Source organism: Zalophus californianus, chromosome 13 (genome assembly GCF_009762305.2).
Source record: "Zalophus californianus isolate mZalCal1 chromosome 13, mZalCal1.pri.v2, whole genome shotgun sequence".
Taxonomy (NCBI): domain Eukaryota; kingdom Metazoa; phylum Chordata; class Mammalia; order Carnivora; family Otariidae; genus Zalophus; species Zalophus californianus.
The window spans coordinates 77,398,146-77,419,413 of NC_045607.1; the positions used below are offsets into that span (position 1 = coordinate 77,398,146).

General features: G+C 42.1%; 1 protein-coding gene across 3 annotated transcripts in view; it reads right to left on the minus strand.

Moving 5' to 3' along the window:
• The window catches only part of PCSK5 (proprotein convertase subtilisin/kexin type 5), a 470,351-nt gene that overhangs the window by 13,677 nt on the left and 435,406 nt on the right, over window positions 1-21,268 (minus strand). For all 3 annotated transcript variants that reach the window (XM_027616047.2, XM_027616046.2, XM_027616045.2), the window contains one exon: window positions 16,886-17,103. In XM_027616047.2, coding sequence (XP_027471848.2) covers window positions 16,886-17,103 — 218 coding nt within the window. The remainder of the gene's footprint in view (window positions 1-16,885; window positions 17,104-21,268) is intronic.

Genomic DNA, 21,268 nt, shown 5'->3' on the forward strand with positions numbered 1-21,268 from the left:
ATTGCATTGAATGTGTAGATTGCTCTAGGTAGCACGGACATCTTCACAATGTTTGTTCTTCCAATCCATGAGCATGGGACGTTTTTCCATTTCTTTGTGTGTTCTTCAATTTCTTCCATGAGTATTTTATAGTTTTCTGAGTACAGATCCTTTGCCTCTTTGGTTAAATTTATTCCTAGGTATCTTATGGTTTTGGGTGCAATTGTAAATGGGATCGACTTGTTGATTTGTCTCTCTTCTGTCTTGTTGTTGGTGTATAGGAATGCCACTGATTTCTGTGCATTGATTTTATAGCCTGCTACTTGACTGAATTCCTGTATGAGTTCTAGCAGTTTTGGGGTGGGGTCTTTTGGGTTTGCCACATACAGTATCATATCATCTGCAAAGAGTGAGAGTTTGACTTCCTCTTTGCCGATTTGGATGCCTTGGATTTCTTTTTGTTGTCTGATTGCTGTGGCTAGGACTTCTAATACTATGTTGAATAGCAGTGGTGAGAGTGGACATCCCTGCTGCGTTCCTGACCTTAGGGGAAAAGCTCTCAGCTTTTCCCCGTTGAGAATGATATTCACTGTAGGGTTTTCATAGATGGCTTTTATGATATTGAGGTAGGTACCCTCTATCCCTATACTCTGAAGAGTTTTGATCAAGAAAGGATGCTGTACTTTGTCAAATGCTTTTTCTGCATCTATTGAGAGGATCATAGGATTCTTGTTCTTTCTTTTGTTAATGTATTGTATCACGTTGATTGATTTGCGGATGTTGAACCAGCCTTGCAGCCCAGGGATAAATCCCACTTGGTCGTGGTGAATAATCCTTTTAATGTACTGTTGGAGCCTATTGGCTAGTATTTTGGTGAGAATTTTTGCATCCATGTTCATCAAGGATATTGGTCTGTAATTCTCCTTTTTGATGGGGTCTTTGTCTGGTTTGGGGATCAAGGTAATGGTGGCCTCATAAAATGAGTTTGGAAGTTTTCCTTCCATTTCTATTTTTTGGAACAGTTTCAGGAGAATAGGTATGAATTCTTCTTGAAATGTCTGATAGAATTCCCCTGGGAAGCCATCTGGCCCCGGGCTTTTGTTTGTTGGGAGATTTTTGATGACTGCTTCAATTTCATTAGTGGTTATAGGTCTGTTCAGGTTTTCTATTTCTTCCTGGTTCAATTTTGGTAGTTGATACATCTCTAGGAATGCACCCATTTCTTCCAGGTTATCTAATTTGCTGGCATACAGTTGCTCGTAATATGTTCTTAGAATTGTTTGTATTTCCTCGGTGTTGATTGCGATCTCTCCTCTTTCATTCATGATTTTGTTGATTTGGGTCATTTCTCTTTTCTTTTTGATCAGTCTGGCCAGCGGTTTATCCATCTTGTTAATTCTTTCAAAGAACCAGCTCCTAGTTTCGTTGATCTGTTTTATTGTTCTTTTGGTTTCTAGTTCATTGATTTCTGCTCTGATCTTTATTATTTCTCTTCTCCTGCTGGGTTTAGGCTTACTTTGCTGTTCTTTCTCTAGCTCCTTTAGGTGTAGGGTTAGGTTGTGTATTTGTGACCTTTCTTGTTTCTTGAGAAAGGCTTGTATTGCTATATACTTTCTTCTCAGGACTGGCTTTGCTGTATCCCAAAGATTTTGAACAGTTGTGTTTTCATTTTCATTGGTTTCCATGACTTTTTTTTAATTCTTCTTTAATTTCCTGGTTGACCCCTTCATTCTTTAGTAGGATGCTCTTTAGCCTCCATGTATTTGAGTTCTTTCCGACTTTCCTCTTGTGATTGAGTTCCAGTTTCAAAGCATCGTGGTCTGAAAATATGCAGGGAATAATCCCAATCTTTTGGTACCGGTTGAGACCTGATTTGTGACCAGGATGTGATCAATTCTGGAGAATGTTCCATGGGCACTAGAGAAGAATGTGTATTCTGTTGCTTTGGGATGGAATGTTCTGAATATGTCTGTTAAGTCCATTTGGTCCAGTGTTTCATTTAAAGTCTTTATTTCCTTGTTGATCTTTTGCTTAGATGATCTGTCCATTTCAGTGAGGGGGGTGTTAAAGTCCCCCAGTATTATTGTATTGTTGTCAATGTGTTTCTTTGCTTTTGTTATTAATTGCCTTATATAATTGGCTTCTCCCACGTTAGGGGCATAGATATTTACAATTGTTAGATCTTCTTGTTGGATAGACCTTTGAAGTAGGATATAGTGTCCTTCCTCATCTCTTATTATAGTCTTTGTTTTAAAATCTAATTTGTCTGGTATAAGGATTGCCACCCCAGCTTTCTTTTGGTGTCCATTAGCATGGTAAATGGTTTTCCACCCCCTCACTTTCAATCTGTGAGTGTCTTTGGGTCTAAAATGTGTCTCTTGCAGACAGCATATCGATGGGTCTTGTGTTTTAATCCAATCTGATAGCCTGTGTCTTTTGATTGGGGCATTTAGCCCATTTACATTCAGGGTAACTATCAAAAGGTATGAATTTAGTGCCATTGTATTGCCTGTAAGGTGACTGTTACTGTATATTGTCTGCGTTCCTTTCTGATCTATGCTGCTTTTAGGCTCTCTTTTTGCTTAGAGGACCTCTTTCAATATTTCTTGTAGGGCTGGTTTTGTGTTTGCAAATTCCTTTAGTTTTTGTTTGTCCTGGAACCTGTTTATCTCTCCTTCTATTTTCAATGGTAGCCTAGCTGGATATAGTATTCTTGGCTGCATATTTTTCTCGTTTAGTGCTCTGAAGATATCATGCCAGTCCTTTCCGGCCTGCCAGGTCTCTGTGGATAGGTCTGTTGCCAATCTAATGTTTCTACCATTGTAGGTTACATATCTCTTCTCCCGAGCTGCTTTCAGGATTTTCTCTTTGTCTCTGAGACTCGTCAGTTTTACTATTAGATGTCGGGGTGTTGACCTATTTTTATTGATTTTGAGAGGGGTTCTCTGTGCCTCCTGGATTTTGATGCCTGTTTCCTTCCCCACATTAGGGAAGTTCTCTGCTATTATTTGCTCCAATATACCTTCTGCCCCTCTCTCTCTTTCTTCTTCTTCTGGGATCCCAATTATTCTAATGTTGTTTTGTCTGATCGTATCGCTTATCTCTCGAATTCTGCCCTCGTGATCCTGTAGTTGTTTATCTCTCTTTTTCTCAGCCTCTTTAGTTTCCATCAATTGGTCTTCTATATCGCTGATTCTTTCTTCTGCCTCATTTATCCTAGCAGTTAGTGCCCCCATTTTTGATTGCACCTCATTAATAGCCTTTTTGATTTTGACTTGGTTAGATTTTAGTTCTTTTATTTCTCCAGAAAGGTTTCTCTAATAACTTCCACACTTTTTTCAAGCCCAGCTAGTATCTTTAAAGTCATGATTCTGAACTCTAGGTCTGACATCGTACTAATGTCCGTATTGAGTAGGTCCCTGGCAGACGGTACTACCTCTTGTTCTTTTTGCTGAGGTGATTTTTTTCATCTTGTTATGTTGTCCAGAGGAGAACAGATGAATGAGACAACAGAATGCTAACAGGTTAACAACGTCTCCAGCAAATATACTCTATACAAATCAGAAAAGAGCTGAAACCAGGGGACAAGAAAGGGAAAGAAAGAAGAGGAAAAAAAAGGAAAAAGAAAAAGATGAAAACAAACAAAAACAGAACAAAACAAGGAAAACCAGAATATGATCAAATATGATCAGGCTAGTGCATAGATCAGTGCCACACACTAGCTTTTGGGCATATTTTGGTCTGTTAGAAGAAAGTGCCTGCTAAAATTTTAAAGGAAGAAAGACTTATATATGTACAAAATAAGGGTTGATACAATGAAGGGATGGCAGATGACTGTAAAGATGAAAATTATAAAAGATTTTATAAAAGGAATTGATAAGATAAGAAGTTGTTTTTAAAAAGAAAGGAGAAGATTTAAAAAGAAAAAGAAAAAAAAAGGGAGAGAATGTGATCAGGCAGGAGACTAGAACAAAGCCATACACTCGTGATTTAGGGTATATTTTGATCTGTTAGAAGAAATTGTATCTCAAAATTTTAAAGAGAGAACAACTTATTTATATATGCCATAAATAAGGGTAACTCATATGAAGGGATAAAAATATGACTCTAAAAATGAAAAATGTTTTTTTTTTTAAAAAAGGATTGATAAGATGTTGTTTGAAAAAAGGAAAAAGAAAAATTAAAAGAAAAACAGTTAAAAACATTAACTTTGAAAAACTAATGAATTACGGTAAAAAAGCCATGAATTCTATGTGCAGTATTCCCCTAGTGCTGGAGTTCTCCCGTTCTCCTTGATCGGTAAACTTGGTCTTGGCTTGCTGGCTGTTCGTGCTGATCTTCTGGGGGAGGCGCCTGTTGCCGTGGTTCCCAAATGTCTTTGCCGGAGGCGGAATTGCCCCCCCCTTGTCGGTCCGGGCTAAGCAAGCTGCTCTGGTTTGCTCTCAGGAGCTTTTGTTCCCTGCAAGCCCTGGAGGACCAGGGTGAAAATGGTGGCCTCCCAGTCTTCGCCCAGAGGAGCTGAGAACTCGGGGCCCTGCTCCTCAGTGCGCCCCCAGAGAAAAGCAGTCACTCCCGTGTCCCCGGTCTCCGGCCGCACTCGGTGCTCACCTGGCCTGTGACCGAGGGTTTCTATCTCTGGCACCCGACCCCGTGTGGAGTCTCCAAACCCAGCAGATCCCTGCGGTGCGCTCCCGCGCCGCTCCTCCCGGGGGAGGAAGGGGAGTCTCCCCGGCTCTGCCACTTGTTGGGTCCTTGCTGGAGGAGCAGTGGCCCGACTGGGCCGCGGATCACAGTTTATGGCAACCCCGAGCTGAGAGCCCGCGCCTCAGCTCCGTCTCTGCAGCCTGCTTCCCCGCTCCGATACCTGGGAGCTCTGCCGCACTCAGGCACCCCCGGTCTTTCTGTGACCCCGAGGGTCCTGAGACCACACTGTCCCGCGAGGGTTCCACCCCCCGCTTAGCCACTGAAGCGACGTCCCTCCGCGGAGCCGACTTCTAAAAGTTCCGATTTTGTGCTCCGCGGCTCTAGCACTTGCCAGAAGCGGCCGACGGAGGCCCCCTCTCCCGCCATCTAACCTCCCGAATATCGCCTCGGATTCACTTCTCCGCACGTCCTACCTTCCAGAAAGTGGTCGCTTCTCTGTTCAGAGAGTTGTTGCTATTCTTATCTTCCATCTCCTGTTGAGTTCGTAGGTGTTCAGAATGGTTTGATCCCCATTCAGCTGAATTCCTGAGACCAGATGAAATCCAGGTCTCCTACTCCTGTGCCATCTTGCTCCGCCCCCCTTATTTATTTATTTATTTATTTATTTATTTATTTATTTATTTATTTATTTCTGAGCTCAATCATTTATGATGTTTCTATGAAAATTCTGAGCTCTGAACAACAGTTTAGAGAATAAACCTTTATTACCTAAATGTTTCTTAGATTGGGGGCTGCCTGTAGTGATATAAATTCAAAGCCATTTTATTATTTTTAAGTTTTCCACTGAAGTGTACTTGAGATAAAATATTATATTACTTTCAGTTGTACAACAGTGATTCAACAATTATGTACATTATAAAGTGCCCACCACGCTACGTATTGTCACCATCTGCCCACCATACAAAATTATTACAATATTATTGACTATATTCCCTGTGCTGTACTTTCCATCTTGGTGACTTACTTATTTTATAACTGGAAGTTTGTACCTCGTAATCCCCTTCATATTTGTACTCATCGTCCTATCCCCTGCCCTCTGGTAACTGCCAGTTTGATCTCTGTAGTTATAAACTTACTTGTTTGTTCATTTATCTTTTTTTTTGGATTCCACATAAAAGTGAAATCATATGGTATTGGTCTTTCCCTGTCTGACTTATTTCACTTAGCATAGTACCCTCTAGGTCCATCCATGTTGTCATGAATGACAAGATTTCATTCTTTTTTTATGCATAAGTAACATTCCATTGTATGAATATACCACATCTTCTTTGGCCATTCATCTGTCAATGGACACATGGGCTGCTTCCATAATTTGGCTATTGTAAAGAATGCTGCTATAAATTTAGGAGGGGTATATCTTTTCACATTAGTGTTTTCATTTTTCTTTGAATAAATACACAGATGTGGAATTAATGGATAATATGGTATTTCAATTTTTAATTTTTTGACGAATCTCTAGACTGTTTTCCATAGTGGCTGTACCAATTTACATTCCTACCAATAGTGCACAAAGATTCCCTTTTCTCTACATCCTCACCAATACCTGCCATTTCTTTTTTCCTTTTTTTTTTTTTGAAGATTTTATTTATTTATTTGACAGAGAGAGAGACAGCAAGAGAGGGAACACAAGCAGGGGGAGTGGGAGAGGGAGAAGCAGGCTTTCCGTGGTGCAGGGAGCCCAATGTGGGGCCCGATCCCAGGACCCTGGGATTCTGACCTGAGCCGAAGGCAGATGCCCAATGACTGAGGCACCCAGGTGCCCCCCTGCCATTTCTTGTCTCTTTGGTACTAGTCATTCTGACCAGTCTAAGGTAGATATCTCATTGTGGTTTTGATTTGCATTTCCCTGATGAGTAATAATGTTGAATATCTTTTCATGTGACTGTAGGCCATCCGCATGTCTTTGGAAAAATGTCTATTCCAGACCTCTGCCCATTTTGCAATCAGATTGTTTTTTTGTTAAGTTGTATGAATTCTTTATATATTTTGGGTATTAACCCCTTATTGGATATTTCATTTGCAACTATCTTCTATTCAGTAGGTTGTCCTTTTGTTTTATTGATAGTTTCCTTTGCTGTGCAAAAGCTTTGTAGTTTGATGTAGTTCCAATTATTTATTTTTTGCTTTTGTTCCTCTTACGTGAGAAGACAGATCCAGAAAAATATTGCTAATAAGTTTTGCTGATACATATTGTGATGTTCAAGAGTTTATTGCCTGTATTTTCTTTTAGGAGTTTTATGGTTTCAGGTCTTACATTTAAGCCTTTAATCCATTTCGAGTTTATTTTTGTGTATGGTGTAGGAAGGGGTCTAGTTTCATTCTTTGGCATGTGGCTGTCCAGTTTTCCCAACACCATTTATTGAAGACACTGTCTCTTCCCCATTGAATATTCTTGCCTCCTTTGTTATAGATTAATTAACTATGTAAGCATGGGTTTATTTCTGGGGTCTCTATTTTGTTCCGTCGATCTATGTGTCTATTTTTGTGCCATTACCATACCATTTTGATTACCGTAGATTTATAGTATAGTTTGAAATCTGAGAAAGGCATCCTATTTTTATCTTACCTCTAGCTTCATACAGAATCTCTTACATGTTCTGGAACATAACTCTGGTCTCTGATGAAAGAACCTTCCCCTCCTTCTTTTCTTCCTTTCTTCCTTTTCCCAACCTACATTTTTCTAAAACATAGCTTAGATGTCTTACTCCAACTAAAGTTCTTTTTTTAATGAAGAGAAATGAAGGGTAGGAAAAATTAAAAGAGAAAAATGTAGTAGAAAGATTAGGTCACAACATATGTGTGTTAAGATTGTTTCTATTTTCTAGAAGGCCAGCAGCAATTTGGCAGAAGCTCATATCATGGGGTGATCCCCAAAGGCACTGCCCCGTCACAAGTTACATCTCCTATATTGATTTATTGCAAAATCTGTACACCCTGGGTACACAGTCTTTTGCCAAAGGCAGTTTGTTAATTTCCAGATTGTTTTCTATTGTTTCCAAGTTTAACAACCTACATTTATCATTGCTTCTAAGGATCTGCAGGAACCGTGGGACCTATAAAGATGGCTTTGATATTTCTTTAGAATTCAGAACTCACTATTGGCTTTCCCTTGGACTGACCCCCACAGGATGAGTTCAGCAATGCAAAGCAAACCCCGGGGACATCCATGTTGTCATTCCACACAGGAAGAGGAAGCTGGAAAGACTTAGGCGGTTTTGGCTACCAGCCTGGATTTTTATTTCAAACAATTTTGTGAGGATGATAAATAAAAAGTTAATTGTGTAAAGGTAAGGAATGAGCGAATTATGGAGGAACCAACCGCATACAAAGGTAATATTAGGCCTTGGTGTGCCATCTCTGCCCTACCCTCACCCTGTCCAGTGCTTTGGTGTATTTTTTTACTACTCTGATACCATTGGGCAGTCAAATGTGAATGAAATAAAATCTAGTTGGTAAATTGCTTATTTAGGTCGCTAAATTTTCCCTGTAATTCTTAGTATGACAGCTAATGTTTTAGGAAGGTACCTTGGAATTCACCCTTTTTTCCACCCAGTTTATAACCTAGGAGAAAACCTGCACCCGAGTTTTATAATCTAGATATTGCAAAACTGGAAGGTAACACAAAGATTCACTACGCAGGACAGGACGTGTGTGGCTTGGTGAAGGAAGGATGGCAGACATGATGAGCCCCACACGTGGAAAATTTCTACCAGGCACATCTAGGGTTCAGGTCAAATACAGGAGGAGGCACAAGCCTCAGAATGGCTGCAAGATGCACCCAGCTTGGACAAGCCACCCTTTGAGTACCTTCTCAGGGAGGATGTGTTGATGTACTTTTTTTTGTAAGACTATTTTTTTTTTAGAGGAGTTTTAGGTTTACAACAAAATAGAGGGGAAGGTACAGAGATTTCCCATGGACTCTGCCCCCACACATGCATAGGGTCCCCCATTATCAACATCAATCACCAGAATCGTAGTTTTTTTTTTTTAACCAAAGATAAACCTATATAGACATATCATTTTCACCCAAAGTCTCTAGTTTACCTTAGGGTTCTCTCTTGCTGTTGTACATTCTATGGGTTTGGACCAATATATAATAATACATAGCTGTCATTATAATATCATACAGAATATTTTCACTGCTCTAAAATCCTCTGTGCTCCATCTATTCATCTCTACCTGCCCACCACCCCTGGCGACCACTGACCTTTTACTGTCTCCACCATAGTTTCGCCTTTTCCAAAATGTCTTATAGTTGGAATCATACAATATGTAGCCTTTTCAGATCAGCTTCCTTCACTTAGTAATATGCATTTACACTTCCTCCATGTCTTTTCATGGCTTGATAGCTCATCTCTTTTTAGCACTGAATAGTATTTCATTGTCTGGATGTGTTGATGGACTTTTGAGACTGGAAATCCTAAGAACCATCATCCTTAATCCACTGAGGAAATCTCAAACCCAATTAAAGAAATTTATAGTTTTTTAAACCATGCTTACAAGATCACTAATAATTTCTACAATCTCTGCAAAAAAAAAAAAATCTTAAAACGCTGGTGTTCTGTTTTGATTGGCTGAGGCTGAGACATTAACTAACCTAATGGTGGTTGCCTGGTCTTGATGAAAAACCCAAGGGCTCCAGCCCACTGCACCGCCCTAGGACATTGGGATTAGGGTTGTCAGATTTAGTACATCAAAGTATAGGGTTTATCTGGCAATCCTACTTAGAATAAAGGCCCCACACATCTAGTAATGGCGGTATCAGAAAATCTAATGGAAAGCGAACTCCACATTTACTAGTGATAATGCCAACTTTCCACCACCCTCCCACCCCGCCCCCACCCCCAATTCAATGTATTCTCTCATTTATCTTGTTCTGATTAGAAGTATTGAACAGCGACTATAGGTGCCTCTGGAATGAAAACAAGAGAACACAAGTGTATGGTTACTTAATGCAAGTGTGTTCGGAAGGCCAATTCTTTCAAAGATTGGAGTCAATTGCGCAATAGGAGAAGGGTGAGAGCCACTGCATGGCAGAGTTTTCGTGGACTTGCTCAAGGACTGCCTGGGAGTGGCTCGAGGGGCAAATGAGGGCATCATTCTAAGTGGGGCTCTTGAGATTCCGCCTGCTCTCCACGCTCCAATCTGAGCTGCTCTGCTCTGGTCAATTTACATCATAGGATCCAGCCTAAGATTTCATCTGAAGAAGATGGTCTGCCGCTAAAATCCCATCTGAAACCGTTATTCTAAATTAGACATGTGCTGACCAGTGCGGTAGCCACTAGCCTCATGTGGCTACTGAGCCCTGGAAATGTGGCTAGGACAACTTGAGTTGTGCTGTTAATGTAAAATAAACATCAGATCGCAAAGACTTCATTAAGGAGGGCATGTACTGCACGGAGCACTGGGTGTTATACACCAACAATGAATCATGGAACACTACATCAAAAACTAATGATGTAATGTATGGTGATTAACATAACAATAAAAAATTAAAAAAAGAAAAAAGTCAATTTTTGCATTGATTACATGTTCAAATGATTATATTTTGGATATATTAACTAAATACATATATTATGAAAATGAATTTTACCCGTTTATTTTTATTCTTTAAAATGTGACCACTGAAAAATTTAAAAATGTGTATATGACTTGCATTATGTTTCATTTGGATAGTGCTGATACACCATGTTGTGAGTTACTTAAAAGAAATTCTCGGTGTGGTATGAATAGGACGTGACCACTCTCAGGCTAAGTTTAGATTGTCCACTAGTCTAAGCACTTTGTAGCTAAGAGTAATTTAATGTTTATGTCACGGATAGTCACTCTAAAACAATAAAAAATTGAGTATTCCGAGGTTTTTTTTCTTCTTGGCATTAAGACTTATTTTTTTGCGGGGGGGAGGGGGTTAAGATTGCAAGCAGCTGAAGAGAGCGGTGGCGGGGGCGTGACATTGACCCTACATATCAGAGGAACCCACAGGTGGCTCCCGAGCTGAAGATCAAGACTAGCCACGCCCCGCGGGCAGGTAGCCTGGCTCAGTTTAGCAACCTGGCCATTCACCTGACCGATACGTTTCCTCCGAGCAGCAACTTCCGCTCTGTCAACTTCGCTTTTTCCTGTAGCTTTTTCTGCTCCTCTGCTTGTGGCTTCTCGAGCTTTTTCTGATTCTGACAGAAGCTTCTCCTCTCTTTTTCTTTCTCTCTCCAATTCTTCTTGTTCTTTGTCTTTCCTTGGCTCTGCTCTCTGCCTCTCCTCTGCCTCCTTTCTCTTGGTGCTTTGATCTTCTTTGTTCTTCCAGCTCCTGAAGTTTCTGCCCCTCGAGCTGCTGTGTCTTCAGCGAGGCAAGGCATCCCTCAGGTGTTTGGAATCAAGAGGAAACTTACGGAGCAGGCAGAGCGGCCTGGGGCTCCTAGCCTCCCCAGACGAGCTTCAGGCGGCTCAGGGTTCTCCGCGCTTGGATGAAGCCCACACACGAACTCGCGGTATGTGACCTTGGCCTAGAAGTTCAAGTGTCCCCGAAACGGAAGGTGTGGAAGTTCTGGCCTGTCATCTCCTCCTGTTGTGGGTCCAGCGTGGGGATGTCCATGTTCTCCATCTCCCCACACTTCTCAGGTACCTTGACCAGGACCTCCTTGCTGGGCTGACTCTTGGGGCAAACAATGTGCAGGGTAGCTGCTCCAGGTGACTCGTGCCTGGCCTCTCTCTGGCGAGCATTTCATTCTCTTCCTTTGTGTCATGGAAGAAAGAGTCCCCTGGCATGTGGGGAAATTGATTTTGAACTTGGCGGCAGCACCTTGAAGACTCCAGAAGCCTCCAAGCTTCACGACTTTGCCGTGGAGGCAGGCCAGGAAAGACGTGACCAGATTCTTGCCTACCTTGCCCTCCAAGTAGATGAGGTCCATGGTGCCCTTGGAAATCCACAGGGTGGAGAACTGGCGATTGTGCACCATGGCCTTAAGCTTTTCCAGCCCCCGCCTGCTGGACATGGACTTCCCCTGCTGCTTCAGCCGTGGAGGGCCACGCTGATTGTCACCTTCATGATGGGCTGGAGATAGAGGCCTACGGAGGACAGAGCTCCACTGTCCCAGACGTGTCGTGGACTATAGTAGCTGCTGCCTTAGCCCAGCAGGCATGGATGGACTCCCTGCCTGGCACCACCACCGTTTGCTGGAGGTGCCCTTGGAGCCACTGGCCGCCGCCCCTGCTTATCCCTGTGACCATCTAAGTGGTAGGGATACAAAGGTGAGTGAGTTGGGGTGCCTGGGTGGCTCGGTCGGTTAAGCAGCTGCCTTCGGCTTCGGTCATGATCTCAGGGTCCTGGGGTCGAGCCCCATGTTGGGCTCCCTGCTCAGCGAGGAGTCTGCTTCTCCCTTTCCTTCTACCCCTCCTACCCCCACTCATGCTCTCTCTCTCTCTCTAATAAATAAATAAATAGATTAAAAAAACAAAAACAAAAAACAAAGGTGAGACATATTAATTTGTGCCTTTGAGGACCTCAGTCTAAAGAGAGAGAGAGATAAAGAATAAATAACATAAAACATGCCCTCTGGGCTCCAGGGCCCTGACTGCCTTGTTCACAGTTGAATCCTTGTCTGGGCCATACTGCAGGAGAAACATTTGTTGAAGAACTAAGTAGATGGATGAATGCAGAGTACTAAAGGAATACAGAATAGAGGGATTAAGGACGGCTTTGTAGAGGAAATATTGACTGTAATGGATTAGAAAGAGGTAGCTATGCACAGTAGGCTGGAGAAAGTATTCAGGAATGAGAAAGGGCAAGGTTGGCTCAGGTTTACAGAAACTAATTTTGCCTGGATTTAGAAGGTGGTGGAGAAGGTGGTGAGGGGTGAGGTGAGTCCCAGGATGAAGAACCTCTATGAGGTTCTAAGTAACTCTGCAGAGTTACTAAGTCAAGATTCTATTCTAAAATCAATGGAAAGAGAGTCATTTTATTTAAAAAGATTGTTTCATTTATTTGAGAGAGAGAACATGAGTGAGTGTGAGGGAGGAACAGAGAGAGAGCTACCAGCAGACTCCTTGTTGAGTGCAGAGCCCGATGCAGGGCTTGATCCTGGGACCCTGAGATCATGACCTGAGCCAAAACCAAGAATTGTACGCTTAACTGTGCTGGGGGCATGCAGGTGCCCCCAATGGAGAGTCATTTTTTTTTAAGTAATCTTTTTTTTTTAAAGATTTTATTTATTTATTTGATAGGGACACAGTGGGAGAGGGAACACAAGCAGGGGGAGTGGGAGAGGGAGAAACAGGCTTCTTGCTGAGTAGGGTGCCCAACATGGGGCTCGATCCCAGGACCCTGGGATCATGACCTGAGCTAAAGGCAGACGCTTAACAACTGAGCCACCCAGGCGCCCTGGAGAGTCATTTTTAAGCAGAGAAGTATCATTATGGTATTTGTCACATAGAAAGATCAATCTGAGAACATAATAGAGGACTGGTTGGTTATAGAGTGGCTAATACTGGAAGTAAGAAAGTCAGAGACTGGTGAATAACTCAGGTAAGGGGACATACAAGTCTGAACTAAGGCAGTAATACTACAAAGCAAAGAGGGGAGAGAGGGAATTAAGAGATAGGCATGGATTTGACAGGACTTGAGGACAAATCGAATGTGAGGGTTGAGACAGGAGGATAAGAGGGAAATGACCAGGTTCCTGCCTCAGGCAACTGGGTCAGTGGTGGAACCATTCATCAAGATGGGGAGCATAGAAAAAGGTGTCTATGAATGGGGTGAGGTGGGCTGGAGAAAAATGCATTTACATTTCAAGTTCAAGGTGTTGAGCAACTCATTAGATTAACAGGCAATTGGATGTATGGAACTAGAGCTCAGGAAAACCATTTGGGAAAGAGAAGTAGATTTGGGGCATTAAGAAATAAGTGATAATGGAAGCCACCTTCAATCTGGAGAAGACTATACTCCTGTGTACTTGGGAAGCACCTGGGGAGAAGTCATTTTAAAATATCATCAAGATGGTACTTAGGAAGGTCAATTTAGTGGGTAGACAGCAAGGGTGGCTGATGATCTTCTCCCAGTGTGGGGAAGGAGCTGATTTCTCATCTCCATTCTTGATGTTTCTATGTAGTCAACTAACTGCTCCAAGATGAATCATTTTGGAAGGGAAAGGAAGCAAGATTAGAAGAAGGCTCTAACAGGTTGGCCTTTGCTTATTTCATTTAAAAGTATTAAGTACCAAAAAAACCAAAACAAACACTCTAAAATATACCGACCCCCTAGGCATTTGTATTAGCAGAAGGATAGTTTAGGGCATAATGCTTTGCTAAGAATCTGATTATCCATTATAACACACATACATTAAAAAAAAAATCATATATGATTTCAGATTTTGACCTAACCCATACACTCCACATACTGAAATGGTAGAATAAATATAAAAAGAACCAAAAATAAATAAAGGCTAGGTGGGCTCAAAAATAAGATGAAATCACTTTGGACCAGAAAAGGAATATAAATATATAATAGTTGTCTGATTCATGCCACCCACCTGCTTTGCTCTGGGTCTAGATATAGGGGATGGTGGCTGTGAGTTTAAATTTTCTATCATAATAGGAACTAAAAGTGTTTCATGTTAGATGTGGGCCAAAATCCAGGCTGAGATCTTAAAACAAGAGTCAAAGGGGGACACTGCCCCTCTAGACCTCACCCCCTGACCAGGAACTCTCTGGGGCTGCCAGTTGGGTTGCTGATGGGATCTGCGTTATCATCAGCATCCCCTTCAGGAGTGCTGGGATGTCCTATTTCTGGACTGAGTTTCAGGGTGGGAGGAACAGGCAGAGTTAACCCCAAATACTGCTAGGCTGAGAGGAGTAAGGATAAAGAGGGAGAGAGAAGAGGGGAGTGAAGGATGAAATTTCCCATTCAGAAGGAACTCAAGACCAAAAATCCAAAATATATGGAGAAAATGAACACTAAGATGATAAACACAATCAACAATTAGAACACGAATTTACTTCAAATAAAAAAACCTTCAGTTTTATAGAGAAGCTTGACAAAGTTTTAAAAGTCAGTATATTAAAGATATTCAAAAAATAAAAAGACAGAATACCTATAAAGAAAGGATCAATTAGGAAATATAAATAGGAAGATATGAAACAAAAAGAGATGGGTATAAAGAAATACTTTAAAAATTTAAAAGTAAGTTATTTAAATTAAAAAAAAACCCTAAAATAATAGATGGGCTGAACTTTAGACTAAGTACAGAGAACAAATTAGAGAAATGGAATAGAGTGCTGATGAATTAACCTAGTATAAACCACAGCGAGTCAAAGAAATAGAAATATAAAACAGTAGGTAGGAGACATAGAGATCAGGAAAGTCTGAGTGACATTAAATAAGGAATTCCAGAAAAGGAGATTAGAGGAAAGGGTGGAGAAGCAACATTTGGAGATATAATAATGGAGAATTTTCCAATTTGCAAAAAGACTTTAGGATTTGTTTGTTTTGTGTTCATTCATTCAATCAGCAAACACTAAATGAGCACTTACTATGTGTTGCAGTCTAGACTAGAACAGGGTATACAAAATAAATGTGACACAATCCTAGCTCTGAGGGTCTCACAGTTACTAGGCGAGATGGACATGATTAATTAAAATTAATGTAGAAAGAGCTATGATAAAGCAGTATATTACAGAACCAGAAGAAGGAAGAACATTTCTGGGAGGACTAAGAAAAGCTTCGCGGAGGAAACGATGCCCAAGCTGGGTCTTCTAAGTTGAGAGTTGCCTACAGCATCATTCCCCAGAAAGAGGAAACACATAGACAAAAGGCACAGAGGCATGAAGGAGTATAATGTGTTTGGTAGCTGCTGAGTGGCTCTAGGTTCTAGAGCACATGGAAGGAGAGGCAAGGTCATAAGCTAAAAGGACTGGCTGGGGAAAGACTTTAATCACCTTTTAAAAATTAAAATTATTGGACATTTATTGAAGGACAAAAAGTAAATGCATAGACTGCAGAGATATAGCAATGTTCATAGATGTGATGAGTCAGGATCATAAAGATGGATTTCCCCTCCCCCAAATAAATTCAGTTAAAGCGAGTTAATGTCCAAGAGATTTTTTTTTTTAAATGAAATGTGACTGTGTATAAAATTTATATAGAAAAGGGGCTGGAGGGGTGCCTGGGTGGCTCAGTCAATTAAGCTGCTGCCTTCAGCTTGGGTCGTGATCCCGGGGTCCTGGGATCAAGCCCCACATTGGGCTCCCTGCTTGGCGAGGAGCCTGCTTCTTCCTCTGTCGGCTGTTCCCCCTACCTGTGCTCGCTCTCTCTGTCAAATCAATTAATGAAATCTTAAAAACAAACAAACAAACAATGGGGCTGGAAATAGCCAAGATAATTTTGAAAAGGATAGCAGAAATGTACTGTACCAACTACAAATATTAACCTAATAAGTTTTAACAATTAAAACACTGTAGGAGGTATTTCTTCAATGTTGAGAATAATTCACACTGATCATCTTTCCATGCCCAGCAGATGGGAATTTTTGATCACTCTGACATTACTGTACAGGATGACCTGGGGGTGGCAAGACGAGAGTCGAGGTCACATGCTGGTACTTCAGAAAGTTGACTGAGAGATGCTGAGAATGAGAGAGATCTGAGTACAGAAATGCTTAGGAGAGAAAATCAGCAGATCTTGAAGTTTACCTTTGTTGGAGAGCAGGTGGCAGGAGGCAAGGGGAGGATATCGTTAAGGTATTGGTTGGATAGCGGGTCCATTAACAGAAAGAGTGACTATCAGAGGAAACCCAGATTGTGTTTACTCTGGGACATGTTGATTCTAGGGTTCTCTGGGAAAGAGAAGTCGGTCTCAGGAAAGTGAGAACGGAGCTTGGGAGAGCTAGAGACAGACATCTTAAGTAGCTGTTGTAATAATAAAAATAAAACTCCCTAGGCAGATTCCAAGTTCAACAAGCTGAGGAGGACAGAGCAGGTGGGAAGCACCTCCTGGGGGGAGACGATGCCTGTATCTGGGCCTGGAAGGCTGGGAGGGTCTGAAGAGACGGCAGGATAGTGCAGGGCGGTCCAGGGGAGAGGTGCTGATGCTGGAGAGGATTGGCCGGGTTGGCAAGCGAGAGAAAGCTCTGCAGGTGATGAAAACAGAGGGGCCAGGCACAAAGGAATCCTCATCTTCCCATCTACACAGGCAAAATGACAGATACACCCTCACCTTTGCATTTGTCGCAGGTCGGGTGGCATCTCTCACACGTCCGTGTGCCTTGCTCTGCATAGTAATGCTCTGGGCAGGTGCGATGACACTCTCCCTTGATGCGGAGCAGAAAGAAAAACGAATCGCAAGACAGGCAGTCGGTGGGCCGCGGGCCCTGGCATGCCTTGCAGCTCTTGCTGCACCTCTTGCACCGTCCCGTGGAGATTTCTGCGTAATATCTGAAACCAAGCGGGGAAACAAAGACTGAATAAGCTTTGCTCTTAAGTTGGGTGTGGTGGAAAAATCAGGGTGAGTCGCATGGGGTGTTCGGTTCCAGGCTGGGTGACTTAAGACTCTACTTGTTACCGTTACTCAGTAGATACGTTACTATGGGCACACCTCATATTATTACACTTTGCTTTATTGCGCTTTGCAGCTACTGCACATTGGGGCAAGTCTTTCGGTGCTGTTTTTCCAATACCACTTGCTCACTTCATGTTTCTGTCACATTTTGGTAATTCTTGCAATATTTCAAACTTTTTCATTATTATAATACTTGTTATGGACATCTGTGATCAGTGATTACTGAAAGCTCAGATGATGGTTAGCATTTTTTGGCAATTAAGTATTTTTTAATTTAGGTATGTAGATTGCTCTTTTAGACATAATGCTATTGCACACTTAATGGGCTAGAGTATCGTGTAAGCCTAACTTTTACATATATGGCCCGGGAAACTGAAAACTTCATTTGAACTTGCTCTATTGCAATATTCACTTTATTGCAGTGGTCTGGAAGTGAACTGCGGCATCTCCGAGGTATGCCTGGAATGATACTAATAAATCTAATGACTCAGTTTTCTTATCTTTAAATTGGGCACTACAACCCCTCCCCTGCTTTTTGTGAATTTTGAATTAGGTAACACACACGAAAGGACTTAACACATGCAGTAGAACCATAATAATTATTCACTACTTTTGCCTTCTCTATACCCATGTGCTTCTCCACTGGAAGATTCAAGCTTCACGTTTTGTTGACTGGGATCAGGGTATGGAAGATGTTTTTGATGTACCTCTGAGTGATTCTTCGAGTTTCGCAATTTTAAAAAACATCTCCTATCTTGAGGGATGTCTGGGGGTGGCTCAGTTGGTTAAGTGTTTGCCTTTGGCTCAGGTCATGATCCCAGGGTCCTGGGATTGAGCCCCCACATCGGGCTCAGCTGGGAGTCTGCTTCTCCCTCTGCCTCTGCCCCTCCCCCTGCTTGTGCACGCTGTCTCTCTCTCTTTCTCTGACAAATAAATAAATAAAATCTATCTTGAAATAGAAAAATGACATAAATGATGCTAATGTTTACATCATAATAGATGTAACCTCTGAAAAAACTTTTGGAGGCTAAATATAACCATAATCACTGTTCATTACCTTTTTACTATGTACCTGGTGGTACACTAGGGACTTCATAGACATTATTTCCCCTTCTTGAACCTAAAAGGGAGACACTAGAGCCATGCAGTCTGGAGCTTGCCTTCTGGAACAAACTGCATGGGGTCAAAGCCAAGCAATTCCACTTATGAGCTGTGAAACCTTGGGCAAGTCCCACAACATCTCTGTCTCAGGTCTGTAATAGGCGGCTAATGTTAGTAGCTAAAACTAAACAAGTTATTGTTGAGAAAATTGTTAGAACAGCGCCTGGCACATTATAAATCACACATATTCGTGATAATTATGAATTGTATGATTAAATCTCAAAGCAAACCTCATGATTTAGATATTATCATCCCTATTTTACGTAAGTAAAAATTAAGGCTCAGAGAATTTAGACAATTGGCTTAATGTCAAACAGCTCATGAAGTGGGCTCATGTGATTTGAACCTGTTTACTGCTATAACAAAGCAAGGCAAAGTAAATAAAAATTTTTAAAGTTAGATAGAAGAGAGAAAAGAAATCGTTGACAAAGATGAACTTCTAGACGTCATCTGACCCTTTTTGGCATCTCTGGACCCCGGCACATTGAAGCTGTCCTTGAAACTTGATGGTTTGCCCTTGGCTTCTCCGGCCTGAAACTGTTTGCCGCGTGAGGTTCCCTAAAGCTTATTTCAGTTCCACTAAGTCATTGGAAACTAAAACCAGGACAAGGTAGTGCTGAGTCTGCCTCTCCCTCGCCACCTGTCCCTGACTTGAGCACTTGTACCTCAGTGGCCCAGCTTGTGGCAAATCAGGCCTTGTTTTACCTTCTGCCATTAGGTGAGGAAAAGTACTGCCGAGTCAATCAGTAAGCCTGGGGGGTGAGAGAGACAGGGTGATGAAGGGAGGACAAAGAAAGCATCAGTCAGGAACTAAAGAGCCAATAAAGGTGACAGAAGACTCGAAAGAGAAAGCTATGGGAAAAGGTAGAAACGCACACCTTTCCACACAGAAAATACAGGGGTGTGAAGTCAGAAGATCTGATTTCTCGTCTTGGCCCCACTGTGTATGAGTAGCCTTGTGACGTTGGGCAAGTCACTTAACCTCTTTGAGCCTCAATTTTGTCATCTGTAAGATGGGGAGAATAAGTGGATCTCCGAGGATTGTTGGAGAACCGAATCATAATATAAAAATATATTCTGAGTAGAAATACTTGGTAAACTCCAAAGCAGCATACATGTTCTTTACTAATATTACTAATGTGATAGGTTGTTTTTAAGATAGATGGCCACGGGGCTCCAGGGTGGGTCAGTCAGTTAAGCATCTGCCTTTGACTCAGGTCATGATCCCAGGGTCCTGGGATTGAGTCCCGCATCGGGCTCCTTCTCAGCGGGGAGCCTGCTTCTCCCTCTGCCTGCCACTCCCCCTGCTTGGGCTCTTTCTCTCTCTGACAAATAAACAATCTTTAAAAAAATAAACCCTGCTCTGAGGTTAAACACTAAAATAATTATGGGTGTGGGTAAAGGGTTCAGAGGATCATATTCCTGCCTTTCCGAGGCAAGGAGATTTACCATATGAGATTGATGCAATGCGCATGGAACATCAATTTTATAAAAGGAACCATTGCTGTTAAATATTTCCACTTATACCTCATTAATACCCCGTTAAAGAGTTTTATGGCAGCCTGTGCCTCTCCTCCCCAGTGCGTAACTTCACATACTTCCCAATGGAAAAATTGTCTTCTTTTAATTTTTTTAAGATTTTATTTATTTATTTGACAGACAGCAAGAGATGGAACACAAGCAGGGGGAGTGGGAGAGGGAGAAGCAGGCTTCCTGCAGAGCAGGGAGCCCGATGTGGGGCTCGATCCCAGGACCCTGGGATCACGACCTGAGCCGAAGGCAGACGCTTAACGACTGAGCCACCTAGGTGCCCGGAAAAATTGTCTTCTTAATCTGATGGTCTACAACTATTTAGATGACAGGATTACGCCCTTTTGTGTAAAAAGTATTTAATGACTTGATTTGGGGGAGATGGAGATTCCTTTCATTGGATCCAGATCTTTTCGGGCACTTTCTGGAATGAGGAGGAAAGGCTAAGCTGGGTGGCCCTATCCCCTCTCTTGTTGGGTAGGGCCCTTTCTTCATGGATCCATATGGCTGGTGTTTTTCAGGGCTGAGGTGTGTGACTCTGTGCTGAGCATTGTAGTAATATGTGTGAAAAATAAGAGGTTTTTTTTTTTCCAGGTGCTTATAATTTTCTTGGTAAGAAATATATAGGAAGAATCAATTCTTTTTTTAAAAAAGATTTATTTGGGCGCCTGGGTGGCTCAGATGGTTAAGCATCTGCCTTCGGCTCAGGTCATGATCCCAGGGTCCTGGGATCGAGTCCCGCGTTGGGCTCCCTGCTCCTTGGGAGCCTGCTTCTCCCTCTGCCTCTCTCTCTCTCTCTCTCTGTCTTTCATGAATAAATAAATAAAATCTTTACAAAAAAAGAAAAAATAAATAAAAAAGATTTATTTATTGGACGCCTGGGTGGCTCAGTTGGTTAAGCGACTGCCTTCAGCTCAGGTCATGATCCTGGAGTCCCAGGATCGAGTCCCACATCAGGCTCCCTGCTCAGCGGGGAGTCTGCTTCTCCCTCTGACCCTCTTCCCTCTCGTGCTCTCTATCTCTCATTCTCTCTCTCACAAATAAATAAATAAAATAGTTTAAAAAGATTTATTTATTTGAGAGACATTGAGAGAGAAAGAGCATGAGTGGGGGTGGAGGGGCAGAGTGAGAGGGAGAAGGAGACTCCTAGCTGAGCTGGGAGCCCGATGTGGGACTCGATCCCAGGACCCCAGGATCATGACCTGAGCCGAAGGCAGATGCTTAACTGATTGAGCCACCCAGGTGCCCCAGGAAGAACTAATTCTTGAAGGTCAAAATCTTTGTATTTTACATCCAGGTGCTCTTCATTAGACATGTGTGGAATGAATGAGTGAATGGATGAGGGCAGTG